The sequence below is a fragment of the Amborella trichopoda genome, chromosome 3, assembly GCF_054954075.1.
Source record: "Amborella trichopoda isolate Santa Cruz 75 chromosome 3, AtrichopodaSantaCruz75HAP2 v2.0, whole genome shotgun sequence".
Lineage (NCBI taxonomy): Eukaryota > Viridiplantae > Streptophyta > Magnoliopsida > Amborellales > Amborellaceae > Amborella > Amborella trichopoda.
Genome location: NC_142338.1, coordinates 39,917,638 through 39,930,590, shown reverse-complemented (window position 1 = coordinate 39,930,590; position 12,953 = coordinate 39,917,638). Strand labels below are relative to the sequence as shown.

General features: G+C 36.3%; 1 protein-coding gene across 4 annotated transcripts; it reads left to right on the top strand.

Annotated features, from left to right (window-relative positions):
• The first annotated feature begins 1,554 nt into the window (after positions 1-1,554).
• On the top strand, positions 1,555-12,536 carry LOC18422538 (replication factor C subunit 3). 4 transcript variants are annotated; one of them, XM_020667302.2, is made up of 12 exons: positions 1,555-3,362; positions 6,490-6,915; positions 7,707-7,817; positions 7,960-7,992; positions 8,376-8,556; positions 9,057-9,238; positions 10,594-10,709; positions 10,859-10,954; positions 11,281-11,350; positions 11,459-11,533; positions 12,062-12,107; positions 12,224-12,536. In XM_020667302.2, the coding sequence occupies exons 1-12, from the start codon at positions 2,550-2,552 to the stop codon at positions 12,283-12,285; spliced, it is 2,211 nt and encodes a 736-aa protein (XP_020522961.1). In that variant the 5' UTR covers positions 1,555-2,549; the 3' UTR covers positions 12,286-12,536. The 4 variants fall into 4 exon arrangements, with proteins under 4 accessions (XP_020522961.1, XP_011624269.1, XP_088716678.1 ...); XM_011625967.3 differs by having other exon boundaries at positions 10,573-10,709; XM_088860552.1 differs by lacking the exon at positions 1,555-3,362 and adding an exon at positions 6,141-6,384.
• The last annotated feature ends 417 nt before the right edge of the window (positions 12,537-12,953 follow it).

The window sequence follows — 12,953 nt, the reverse complement described above, 5'->3', positions numbered from 1 at the left end:
AAATTACCTTAAAGAAAGCTAAACCAACTTTTCAAAAAGATAAACTTACATGTAAAATTGTTTATAAGTTTATCTCAAATAACTTTATAATGTATAGAACCAAACAATATATAATTCATTATCAAGTTTAACTTTATTAAAACAATGAATTATCAATGATAATGAGTATATCCAAGCATGTCCTTGCCTCTAATTTTTCATAGTTTTGTGTTTTTTTAGCCTCGAATATTATTTTTCCCAGGGTTTTAAAAACCATCTATACTGATGATAATTTCATCCTTATTATTAATTTTCTTTGGTAAAAAATATTTGAAAATAAAATATAAAGTTTAAAAATCGATAAAATGGGATATGTAGAGAATAGTTAATCCAAATCGATGATTCAACAGACCAAACTGCTAGTTCTCGAATCTAATCCAAAGAATTGGGGATTCAAATTGTCGGGTTGATCCGTCAGCTTCAGATCCAAAAGTATGGACCCGAGAGTCGGGCCGGTTTGGGTTCTGCGTATTATCCTAGACTTAATCAGGTTGGATCAGGCCCTACACGACTGATTATTTTCTATATACAAATAGATATTTTGTTATATATATATATATATATATATATATATATATATATATATATATATATATATATATATATATATATATATATATATATATATATATATATATATATATATATATATATATATATATATATATATATATATGTGTGTGTGTGTGTGTGTGTGTGTGTGTGTGTGTGTGTGTGTATGTGTGTGTGTTTTATTTTTTGACTGGGATGCAACCTAAGCTGGCAAATCATGTCTAGGGTCCGATCGACTTGGACCCAATTGGGTCCTTATTTGGTCTGACCTTGGATTAGTTGAGCTAGTCCAGGCTTGACCTGTTTATGCCCTAGATTCGTAACGTTTTTGAACCCTAAACTATTCAAGGGAAAGTCTCATGCCCTTATCATGTGAACCGTAGAAGGGTGCACAAGCATCTTTTCAATGGCTCAAGTTAAACATGGCCGCATCCAATGTCCTGGAAAGACTTTTGGATTTTTTATTTAAAAATAATATTTAAGTAGAATTGGGGTTATAGATGCACTTTCATATGGTATATCAAATAAAAATAATTTGAACAAGTTGATTAAAATACTCTTAAATTATTTAGAAGTATTTTGATCAACATTTTTGTTCAAAATATTTTTTATTTTTTATTATTTTATTGGTCATATAAAAATACACCAATATCTAAAATTTTAAATAAAATACAAAATAAAATACAAAAACGTTTTTGGACCATTGGATAATAATGGGTTCAATTTGTGTTATTAAAGGGCACTTGTGCACCTTCAGGCGCCCACATCACACGGTCGTTGCACCAACCCCTGTTACAAAGTTTAAAAAGATGCATCGACAACTTGGATCGCCCGTCTAGATTTCCAATCCAATTTGGTGGATTAGCAATTTCGATCAATGATCTGGTTTACCGAATAAATTATTTAAAAAAAAAAAAAAAAGTTGAGCTTAATGTGACGAGTTGAATCAGCCAGTTCTTTCAAAGTACCAACCAAAACTGTATAAACCACAAAGAGAACCCACCAGTTCCCGATAGTTTTCAGGAACCGAATAGTTGTCAAAGATTCCCTGAACCGATTCCAATCCCTATGAGCGTTTTATCAAGCATTGACACGATACCTTATGTCATCAAATCAAATGCTGTTACGGTGAGAATCGATGGGACCCACTCTCAGCTTATGGCGGTTTAGCTGTTGATTCCCTGGACCGATTCCAATCCCTATGAGCGTTTTATCAAGGATTGACACGATACCTTATGTCATCAAATCAAATGTTGTTACGGTGAGAATCGATGGGACCCACTCTCAGCTTCTGGCGGTTTAGCTGTTGATTCCCTGGACCGATTCCAATCCCTATGAGCGTTTTATCAAGCATTGACACGATACCTTATGTCATCAAATCAAATGTTGTTACGGTGAGAATCGATGGGACCCACTCTCAGCTTCTGGCGGTTTAGCTGTTGATTCCCTGGTATGGACGTCTTAGCTTTGATTCCGTGCATATGGACGGCTCTGATCCCACCATTCCAAGCCTCCGAATATTCCCAGGGGAATTGTCCCGCACCGAGAAGACAAAACATGCCTCTCGACTTAATCTATCCAACTCCACATACAAAACACAAGGCCTAAGTAATATAAACTAGAAAGCACATTACTGGACGGACCCGATCTCCCCATTGCTCGCACGTATCTGTAATCCTGTCCGTCCATGATTTCTCTGTCGCAAATATGGGCCCCCATTTGGAACTTAGAAGCAGTCGCTCCCTCGAAACCATCTTAGCTGGGCAACGGTGTTTCCTATGATTATAATGGACCAAAAAGCCCTTCAACAATTTCACTCATTCCCAAGGGAGATTAAAGAGATGGTGACGATTAATTCAGGGACATTATAGTCATTTCTCCCCATTTCACAGTCTCCATATACAGAGCGAGGAGGCGGAGGAGGAGGCGAGAGTGTTTTTGAGGGTGGGTTGGTCGTCATGGATAGGCAGACCAGGTCATCCTCCTCTATCAAGCAAAGGTACAGGCGAACCAGCGGATACGAGCCGTCCGATACAGAATCCGAGTGGCAAGATGGCCCTTGGATCCATCCCAAGAGAAAAGACCCCATCCGCAAATCCACGGCCGGAGATCCACCCAGATCAACGGCCAGAAATACCAGCCCATACGGCCGAATTCAGAAACACTCCTCCCCTGATAAAACACGCAAAGACGACGACACGGAAGTGTATAAACCTCGTAGAGATGATCGTGCCGCCAAAAGCAAGTCACCATATAAAACACGTATGGACGACGCCGCAGAAAAGAATGGCGCCGGTGTAAAGTCACCGTATAAGAAACGAGGTGATAAAAAAAATGGAGAAAAGACGTATAAAATACGTAGAGAGAAGTCCCCGTATAAAATACACAAAGAAGAAAGCTTAGTGGAAGAAAACAATCACAAGGCTTCAATGAGTCGTACATCTCCCTATAAAATACGTATAGAAGAAAAGGAAGTAGAGTTCAAAGCAACAAGGCGCAGTAAATCACCGTATCCGCGAATGGATACGAGCCCTTCCAGGGTTTCGGGATCTAATCCGGACCGTCGATCTGTTTCGGTCCAGAAACATGGTTCGGCTCGGCAGAAGGTACCGACGGCCGGGAGTGATGGGAACGCTAAGATGGAGAAATCCAAGCCGTTGGTTGTTGCCATGGTGGAGAATAATAGCAATGACTCGATCGTGCCTGGGGACCTCTTCTTCTCACACGTGGCCAAACCTGCGGCTGCGAAGAAAAGCGCCTTTCCTGCCAAGGTTGATATTCCAATTTTTCGTTCTACTTTTCGGATAATGAAAACTAAATTTCGGGCATTGCATCCTTTGTAGATATCTTTGACTTTCTATAAGGACCATAGATAGAATGAGAAGGGTAAGTGTTAAGTGTACTGTGATCCACATGATCATGGATATCAGTGTGGTCATTGCCATCTGATAAATTGGTTGGACGATGTTGAAGGAGGCTAACAACTTGTGGGATGTGCCCCCGTCCATCACCGTCCAACTTAATGATGGGAGGCAATGACCCCATGGTAATGGACTACAAAAGCTTTGCATAGAACCGTTGGGGTACGTGATAATCCATTACGGGGAGATATAGCTAATCTTCAACGTTTAGGTACGCAAAATATACACTTGAAATGAAACGAATTACAGTGAAACGAAATAAATTACGGTGAAAATCATGAAATCCATTTTCCGGATGAGAATGGGGAGTGACGGGTAATCCATCCCCGTAGGACCCGTATGCCTCTATTATTACCATTGAAAGTCATTTGAAGTCCGTTTGAAAGGTGTTCTATCCTTACAAGGAAGGTCCATTCTTGCAAATGGTCCGTTTTTACATATTCCAAGATATTACATTTTTTATTTTCTTTCTTACAAGTTATTTGAAGCCTTATTTCTTTCAAATGCATTATTGCATATTTTTTATATATTAAATGAAAATTTAATGGAAGCTAATATCTTTAATGTTTTTACCTTTTTTCTCTTGGTAGTAGTGTTGTCAAATTCGCTTCGCTTCGGCTTCGGATTTTAGGCCTAGACCGAAGCAAAGTGAAGCCTGATGTTGCCGTTTTGGTCAGATTCATACTGCTTTGCTTAGATTCGGGTCTGCTTAGAAATATCTATATAGATTTTTTTTTAAAAAAAATTGTTTATTTTTAATTTTTTTCTATTATTTTATATATAAATGTCTAATTTATTTATATTCAATTAAAAATAAAGCATGAAGTCTTCCTCCAAATTGGCCAAGCCACCGAATTGTTTCGTTTTTCTCACCAAACCGAAGAATACTCCAAAGCGATTCTGATAGTTGGTTTTGATAATTATAATAATGAATAATTTATGAATCATTATGCCAAATTGATATCTTCTAAGCCTGAGAAATTTAAATTGAGTCGTCAAATCAATATTCAAACAATAAAAATAAAAAGACAGTAATGTACTTCTCAAATTTCTTCCGGATGTAGCCAAACAATAGCATTGTATTTCCCAGATTGCATCCAGATTCTACCCAAACAATAACAATCTATTTTCAAGTAATATACTATGCCGATAATATATTACTATAGTAATGTATTTCACAGGCATTACATTTCCATGTACCCAAACGGTCCCTAGATCCATACAATCATGGTAAGTGTATGCTATTGTATTCCATGAGACCATTTATCTTTGATATAAGGAGGTCATATAAGTATTTACACCCTTTCGATACGAAATTTGATAGCTTAGGTGTCTCATAAAGTTCGAGAAAATTCCTTTTGAAGTTTGAGCTTGGTAAAAAATAAATACAGTCATCTAATTTTACATCCACTGGTCAAGATTAATTGTGACCACCTTATACCAAAGATAAATGGTCTCCTTATATACTTTTTTAAAACTTATATAAAGAAACCATTTATTTTTAATACAAAGAGATCACAATCACTTTTTTCTGTCAAATTTCAATTGGATAGTTGTGAGTTTGTCGTTAACTATACTCAAAGTTCTAAAACAAATTCTTCAAACTTTGAGTCATATCTTAAACCATCCAATTTGACATGTGGTTAATAGCAATTGTGACCTCCTTGTAACAATAATAAATGTAATAATGACACTAGTGTTATAAGATACATATCGTAGGAAATGGGAAGATTCATGGAAAAGTGAAATACCTTCACGGGTGCTTATAAGGTGAGTATGCACAAAACGCAATAATGGTGACTTTCTTTGTAAAATACAACAAATACTTCCAACCTTGAAAAGAAAAATTTACACCCGTAAGAGCATTGAAATTATAATTATATGGAGGTCTAAAATTTATCAAGATTTACAAAGAGGTATACTGGTCTGATCTTCCAACATCGGCTCCTACTTCTTTTTTCTTTTTTTCACTTGTATTTATTTTTTTCTAATTTTGCCCTTCGTTTTAATGTTCCAAAAATTGGACAATTTGTTTTACTTTATTATTTAAAATTTTTTGAAGTGTAAGGTCCGATATGAGGTTCTAGACCTCGGACCACTTGCTTCCACATGCAGTCCAAGTCGCAGTATGAGGTCTAGAACCTCAGATCCCATGGCTTGCACAACGTTCAAGTAAACTAAGTGGTTTGAGGTTTGGCACCCCAGACCTATCCCTGGATTGAAATTCACAGTTCCAGGACCAGTCGCACCACTTGGCATTCACAATGTTCAAAGCCAAGTGCTCTGAGGATCTAGACCTCAAATCGGCCTGGCACTTCAAAAAACATAAAAAATAAAAACACACCCCCCATGTTTAGAACACTGGACAAAGGAAAAAAAAAAACTCGTGGTAAAATTTAAAAAAATTTGAAATTCTCCATAATTCCCTACGTACACACATAACTTTTTCTTCTAAAAAACAGAACATTCATTCACCGATCACTTTTTCCTTTTTTTCTTTTTTTAGGTAATTCAGTGGGGAACACAGACCCTACTCATTTATTTTTCAAATAATTTAGGATTTAGTTTTTTAAAATTATTAGTAGAATGGTGCCAGTGGAAATAAAACCACAACGTGGTGTTTAGCTTGTCGCGGGTGTTGTGCTTAGCTTGTCGTGGGTGTTGTGCTGCCACCACGACCCTAGCCCCTTTCGAAAAAGTATGTTGATGGGCCACCACTCACTCACTGAGCCTATTCGTTCTCTTTGAGCCAGCTTGGGGGTTTCTTTTACAGAAGCATTAAAAAGTTTAAAAAACACTAGGAAGTAGGAACTGGGCCAAAACCAAGGGGGTCTTCCACAAGGACGGGTACCCCACTAGTTCAGTGTGTATGGTATAGTTTTTTCTTATTCTTGGGCAGTATCTTAAGATATGTTCTTCTTATTCTTGGGCATAAAATGCTTTTGATTATCTCTAATGATGGTTTTCTCCCTCGCAGAAAAAGACTGAAGCTCTCAAAGACATATTTTCCCCATCACAGGAAAAGATTGAAGCTCCCAAAGCTATAGTTGCACTGAAGAATTTACGATCAGAAAGTAGTGGGATATTATCAAGAACAAACTCAACAGCTTCAGCCTCTGCTATGAGCAAAAGCAGCCATCTTGGAAGCAGCAGGAGTTTTGGCAACATGTTTGTTGCAGAGAGACTGAAAGACACGACATGGTTTTCGTGTGTGAAGAGAGGAGGGGTTTGTAGGACTGGTTCGAAGAAGTCCCCTGATAAGAGAGACCTTGATGAGGCTTCTTTCATTGAGAAGGCTTTTGTGGTTGAGAGATTAAGGGAGTTTTGGGCAGATAAGCATAGCCCACCTACACTTGCTGAGTTCACTTGCCAAAAAGAACAAGCCCAACGTCTCAAACAGCTAGTAATGCATAAGTTTTCATGTTCTTTTTTCTAGGAAAATTTACACATGGACCAGAAACAATTTGTGGTATTACTACATGGTCCAATTTTTTATCATTTTATGCGGGCATCTTTTACTTTTTGGTTCTCTTTTATCCTAGTTTTGTCCCAATTACATATTAGCAACATTGAACCAACCATATTTTTTCGTTTTTTCAAAATTTGGTAATCTCTAGGGTGGTATAAGGCTACTTCAATCAAACCACCCAATTTATGGGGCGGTTCGAGTTTATAAACTTCGAACCACCCATTTGTAAATATACATCAAATATGGAGTGGTTTGAAGGCAACAGTTTCGAACCGCTCCATACTTGAAAGAATTTGAGTGATTGGACGCTCATTTGAATTCTCTAAACTTGAAATTTTTTAGCAGTTTGAAGTTGTATGGAGTGATTGGACGCTCATTTGAATCCTCCATACTTAAAAAATTTCCAGCAGTTTGAAGCTACTGATTTTTTTTTTTTTTTTTTGGGTAGTTCAATATGGATGGCAAGCCCCTACCCATTTTCTAAATTGTTAGTGATTTTTAAAACATTAGGTAAGAATAGAAGCCTAGATCTTAGTTAGTTGGGGCACAAGTAGTGCTATCACCACGACCCCAACCCCTTTCTCAAAATCTCTGATTTCACACTTTAGAAATATGTAGTTCGAGATTCGCACCTTCAAGCCGCTCCACACTTAGAATACCTGATTATTAACCGTTTTTTGCTTTATTTTCTGTCCTAATCTTTCTTGTGTTTTAATTAAATGCAGATTTCCCAAAATAATTGTCCCAATGTTATGTTCAAGGGACCTTCTGGTTCAGGGAAGAAAGCACTAACCAAAGCCTTTTTACGTGAAATCTTTGGAGATTCAGCTGCAAATGTATGTATACCTTAGTTTTCCAGTCTTTATGAAAGGAAACAAAAAACCACTTTACCCTTGCATGTATATTTTCTTCCTTCTTTTTCTTACCAAGATTAAGAAAAACAACAAGCTAAATTCTCGTCCTTTTATCTTTTTGCAGGTTTCTTCTGCTTTAAGGACCTTCTATTTCGAGGTATTGTCAATGTTTTAGTGCTATTAAGACCACATGATATAAAACTGGATTTTATTTTTCATAGACTTAAGTGCACATTTGGCATACATGAAAATACTTATGTGAATGTATTTTCACATAAAAGAACTCCCTGATGTGATTAGGAGTTGGAGTTATCTTACACCAAATGACTGCCAATTGGTGTGAAAGAATATGATAGAATCAATTGGTGTAAAAAAACTCTGGTGTAAAAAAACTCTTACATTTAGTCACATGGGAAAGTTCTTTCATGTGAAAATACTCTCATAAAATTATTTGACAGGTACCAAATGTGACCTAAAAGGCAATTGTTAAAAACAATAGATTATACTCTAATGCAAGCATTTCAACGAAACACATGATAGGAACTAAAATCAGGCCACGTGATTCATGCTGTGACTTCTAGCCTTCATCATTTGGAGCTCAATTTAAACAAGGAGCCAAAGAATGGTAGATATATTCTTATGTCTCTAATCAAAGAGTTGATCAACACTGATGCACCTCCCCCTGAAGACAGTGATATAAGCTTGAGACCAGATTTTAAAGGTATAATAAAGCCTTCAAAATAACATGCTATATATTGCACTTTATGACTTGCAAAAAGGTCCCAAACACCCCAAGTCATCAAATGTAAAATGGGATGCTGAGGTGTTTCATCTCTCCATATGAAGTTTGAAGAAATTATCCCAAGACTTTGGGCTCAGTCAATGGTACACCCAAAGCCACTAAATTTCACATCCGACAATCAGGGTGATTTTAACTTTTTGTTAAAAAAAATTTATGTTTTTTTTATTTTGATATGTTAACGGTGGGAATGGAGCGCAGAACGTTATGTTCAGGCATCTACCCCCCTAACCACATATGCAAAAATAAATTGTCTTCTTGTGTGCTTTGTACCATGATTATCATTTTTTATTCACCCAAAAAAAAAAAAAAAGAGACCATGGTTTTAAATTTGGACAAACCTACCTCTTCTTTTCCATAGTAGACACAAGTTCCAGTTGAATTTCCACCAAATGTGATACAGATTTCTTTGTCTATAACAGTGATTGTCTTGTATGAGGTTGAGAAGCTAGGAGAAGAAGTTCAACATTTGATAAAGTGGGTCATGGATTGCTATACTGATACATGCAAAATCGTACTCTCATGTGAAGATGACACCCAAATTCTAGAATCTGTCAAGAGCCGCTGCCAAGTGATTAAGTTGGATGCCCCTGTTACCCATGAAGTGAGCCTTTACATAAAATTTACTAGCCTATATCTCTCTCTCTCTCTGTATTTATAATCACTAATAATGCCATCATTTTGCTAGTTTTATGTGTTGGGAAAGGTTTATGTGTGACCCCAACCACGTATAAATTATGTTTGATCCCACTTCTCAGTTGTTCGATCTACATCGATGTTTTAAATCGCTCATGTCACAATGTCATACCAAATACTATTTTATTTTTTATTTTTTTTACAAAACCTGTTTGGTTGAAATTTGGGACGTCCCATCTTTTTATTGGGACCAAGCAAAAATAGAAAAAATATTTGTCATGAAAAGAAATGACCAAAATGCCCTAAAAGATTCGAGGGTATTTTGCTAATTTTTATCATTAAATTTGTTTATTATTATTTTTATCATGTGCATCCTAGATAGATGTATGCATACCCCCAATTTGGCTGCAAAACAATTTATAGAATAAAAATTAAATAAAACATTATGAGCCCAAGAGTAAGATTGTGACATTGTGACTCAAGTTATTTCAACCATCTACTCATATCTGACAACTGAGATCAAGGGCCGCATATACTATGTATATGTGTGGGTGGGTCACATGGAAAGCTTTCCTTGGATGTATTTTTAGCCATCTTTATTTCGCGTCCGACTAAATGTCATTCACATTTATCACTGTTTTGGATGCGATATGACGATGATCCGCATTACCACATGTCTTCCCAATGAATAGCTTCACTTGGATGCTCCGCTCTGTCTATCACCGTCCATCCTATTGATGGCCCAGTGATGACCCACATGACCACATCTCACGTGCGGTTTCGTGGATCATGGTAGACTTTCACCTAAAATGACTATCTCGTAGTTGCATGTTAATAGTTCATCCTGAACTACATTACATGTAGTGGACAGATGCCACTTATTAATTAGGACTGAATGTTATTTAGAAAAACTAGTCTTTTAAAATTCATCAATTTCCGATTTTTACGGTTGATCTTGATGAAAATTGGTCGGGATTAACTGGTTCGGAGATGGTATGGATCATGGCTCCCTTCTCCCTTAAAACACAGCTTATATTTTTTTTATTTTCTTTTTTTGAACTTTTTCTAAAGTTTTTTTTAAGTCCTCTTAAATCCCCACGTAAACCCGTATGTTTATTTTTATTTTATTTTATTCATGCTTTAATTTTTTTCGATCACCTATTTGGATCGCTTCAAACTCAATTCAGATTGTCGATCTATTCTAGCCATCTGACACAGATTTGTGGGTGAATGATGTGACCCACCGATCCAATTTTTAAAACATTGAAAAAAAACATTGCTTTTGATTTTCTTTTACATCAGATAATGGAGGTGCTCCTTCAGATCGCGCGGAAGGAGAATATCGATCTTCCCATGAGTTTAGCGGCTAAAATCGCTACAAAATCCAAGCAGAATTTGAGAAGAGCGGTAATGGCTCTTGAAGCATGCAGAGCACACAAGTACCCCCCTCTCTCTCTCTCGGTTATGAGTTTATGAATTCATTTCTCTCTCTCTCTCTCACTCTCTCTCTCTCTCTCTGTTATGAGTTTATGGATTCATTTAATTTAATCGGTAATTATTTTCTGGTTTCTTTGAAATATTTGAGCAGCTATCCCTTCATTGATGAGCAGCCAATTCCACTTGGGTGGGAGGACCTTGTAGTTGAAATTTCCACAGAACTTCTAGCCGACCCCTCTCCCAAAAGGTATGTGCTGCATGAGAGAGAGAGAGAGAGAGCTTGCTGTTTGTGTGCATAATGCGGGAATATGCTATGGGATCGTATACAACGATATTATTTACCTTTGTTATGAGGAGGTCACAGTTACTTGTAACCATTTGATGTGAAATTTAATAGCTTGGATGCATCAGAAAGTTCGAAAAAAATCCTCTTGAATATTGAGTTTGGTCCATGAAATAAATGCAGCCACCCAATTTCACATCCAATAGTCAAGATTAACTGTGGTCACCTAGTATTCATTCTATACTTCTCTGGATTTAACTCAACTCTATGTGTACATTTGCAAAGTGCAGACATTTTTACACACGTGTGAAGATTCAGAAACTCCTTGTGGATTTTGTCCATCCGAAGCTCATACTTCTGGTATTTTCAAATCTAGATAGAGAAAGAAAAGAAAGAGAGAGAGAGAGAGAGAGAGAGATATGGAGGGAGGGAGGTTCTAATTGATATGGTGGTTGGGTGATTTTGCAGAAACTTGTGGAGCAGTTTCTTAGGGGAGTTGACAGTGGGATAAAGAGAGAGCTCTACTATTGGCATGCCTACTATGTAAGCCTCACGAGTTACCCCTTTATTTTGGCATATTTCTCATTTATTTGAAGAGTGCTATTATAATCAGACTAGAAAACATTTTGAGGGCTTAGTGTTAAACATGGAGCACGTATGCCATGCTTCCTCAGAAACATACTTTACTTCTACTCCCTTTTGTCAGATGACATGCTTAGGAAGATTTTTTCAATCTGAAATTTTGGTAGGCACTTTAGAATCACTAGATGATTATTCTAAAACAAAGAAAACAAATTGAAATTTGAGTTTTCTAACACTGAGATGTCATCCTTTAAAGATTGAATGGTTTCTATTCAATCTTAAGACATTTTTTTTTTTTCTAGGTGCTTAGAGACTGCAATTATAAAAAGTATTTCTCTGTGTTAAAAAGGTTATATCCCCAATGGGGTCTTAAATTAATGCTAGTGGGGTTTCTCCCGAGGGATTAAACAAACAATATACTCCCAAAGGAGTACAATATCTTTTGGTTTAAAATTGATATATACCCATACACACTTTGGATTTTGACAGGACAAGAGGATGCCTGAGGGCACCAGTGCACTCCTTAAACTTGAAGGTAAATGTAACTACCATGATAGCTCAGTTATACACTGTTTGAAAAGTACGATGCAATATTTTTTAAAATAAAGTTTGTCCATTTTAATTTTCCTTTTCTTTCTATTCCTACTGCAGAATTTGTGGCGAAGTTCATGAGCATTTACAGGAGGAGCTTCCGACCCCGTCCACTCCCATAGAATCTTATATGAAGCCCATCACATATACCCTAGATGTTGATCAATTAGGTGGAAGCCAAACTTTGTATCTAAAGAGAAAAGAATAAGGAGAAGTGTAAATAAATAAATACATGCGTTGCAATCAGTGTTTGCAATTTTGGAAAACGAAATAAGGTTCGTCTTTCAATGTTATAATGTATGAGCAAAAATATTGAATCTTCTTTGGGCATGTAACTACTCTTTCAGCAGAGGGTGGTAGTATTTATCCTCAATATTTGATTTGCATAGCAATTATTTTATAAAAGAGAAAGTATATAAAAAAGACCATTTACTTTTAATACGAGAAGATTACAATCACTTGTTTCTCATATTTCTACGAGTGTGTCATTAAATAGATTCAAAGTCCAAAAAAAAAAATTATCAAACTTTACAAATTTGACATCTAATAGCTAGTAGCAATTGTGACATCTTTGTAACAGAAATAAGTGATCTCATAGTAAACCGGTGCAGTTGACATACGGATGCATATGTAGCTGTAGAGGTAAGGTGCACCTTCAAATTTTATCATGGTATATAATTTTGATGTTAAATGTTCTTAGGATTATCTCATAGTCTATTTTTATATCTAATTATAAAATTTTAAATTTCAAAAATGGTTAAAATCAAGTAGATTTATAAACATATGAAAA

Coding starts and splice junctions, on each gene's coding strand:
- LOC18422538 (XM_011625967.3), top strand. CDS start 2,550: ATGGATAGGCAGACCAGGTCATCCTCCTCTATCAAGCAAAGGTACAGG. Junction 3,363..6,489: donor AAAGCGCCTTTCCTGCCAAG/GTTGATATTCCA, acceptor TCTCCCTCGCAG/AAAAAGACTGAAGCTCTCAA. Junction 11,534..12,061: donor ACTATTGGCATGCCTACTAT/GTAAGCCTCACG, acceptor GGATTTTGACAG/GACAAGAGGATGCCTGAGGG.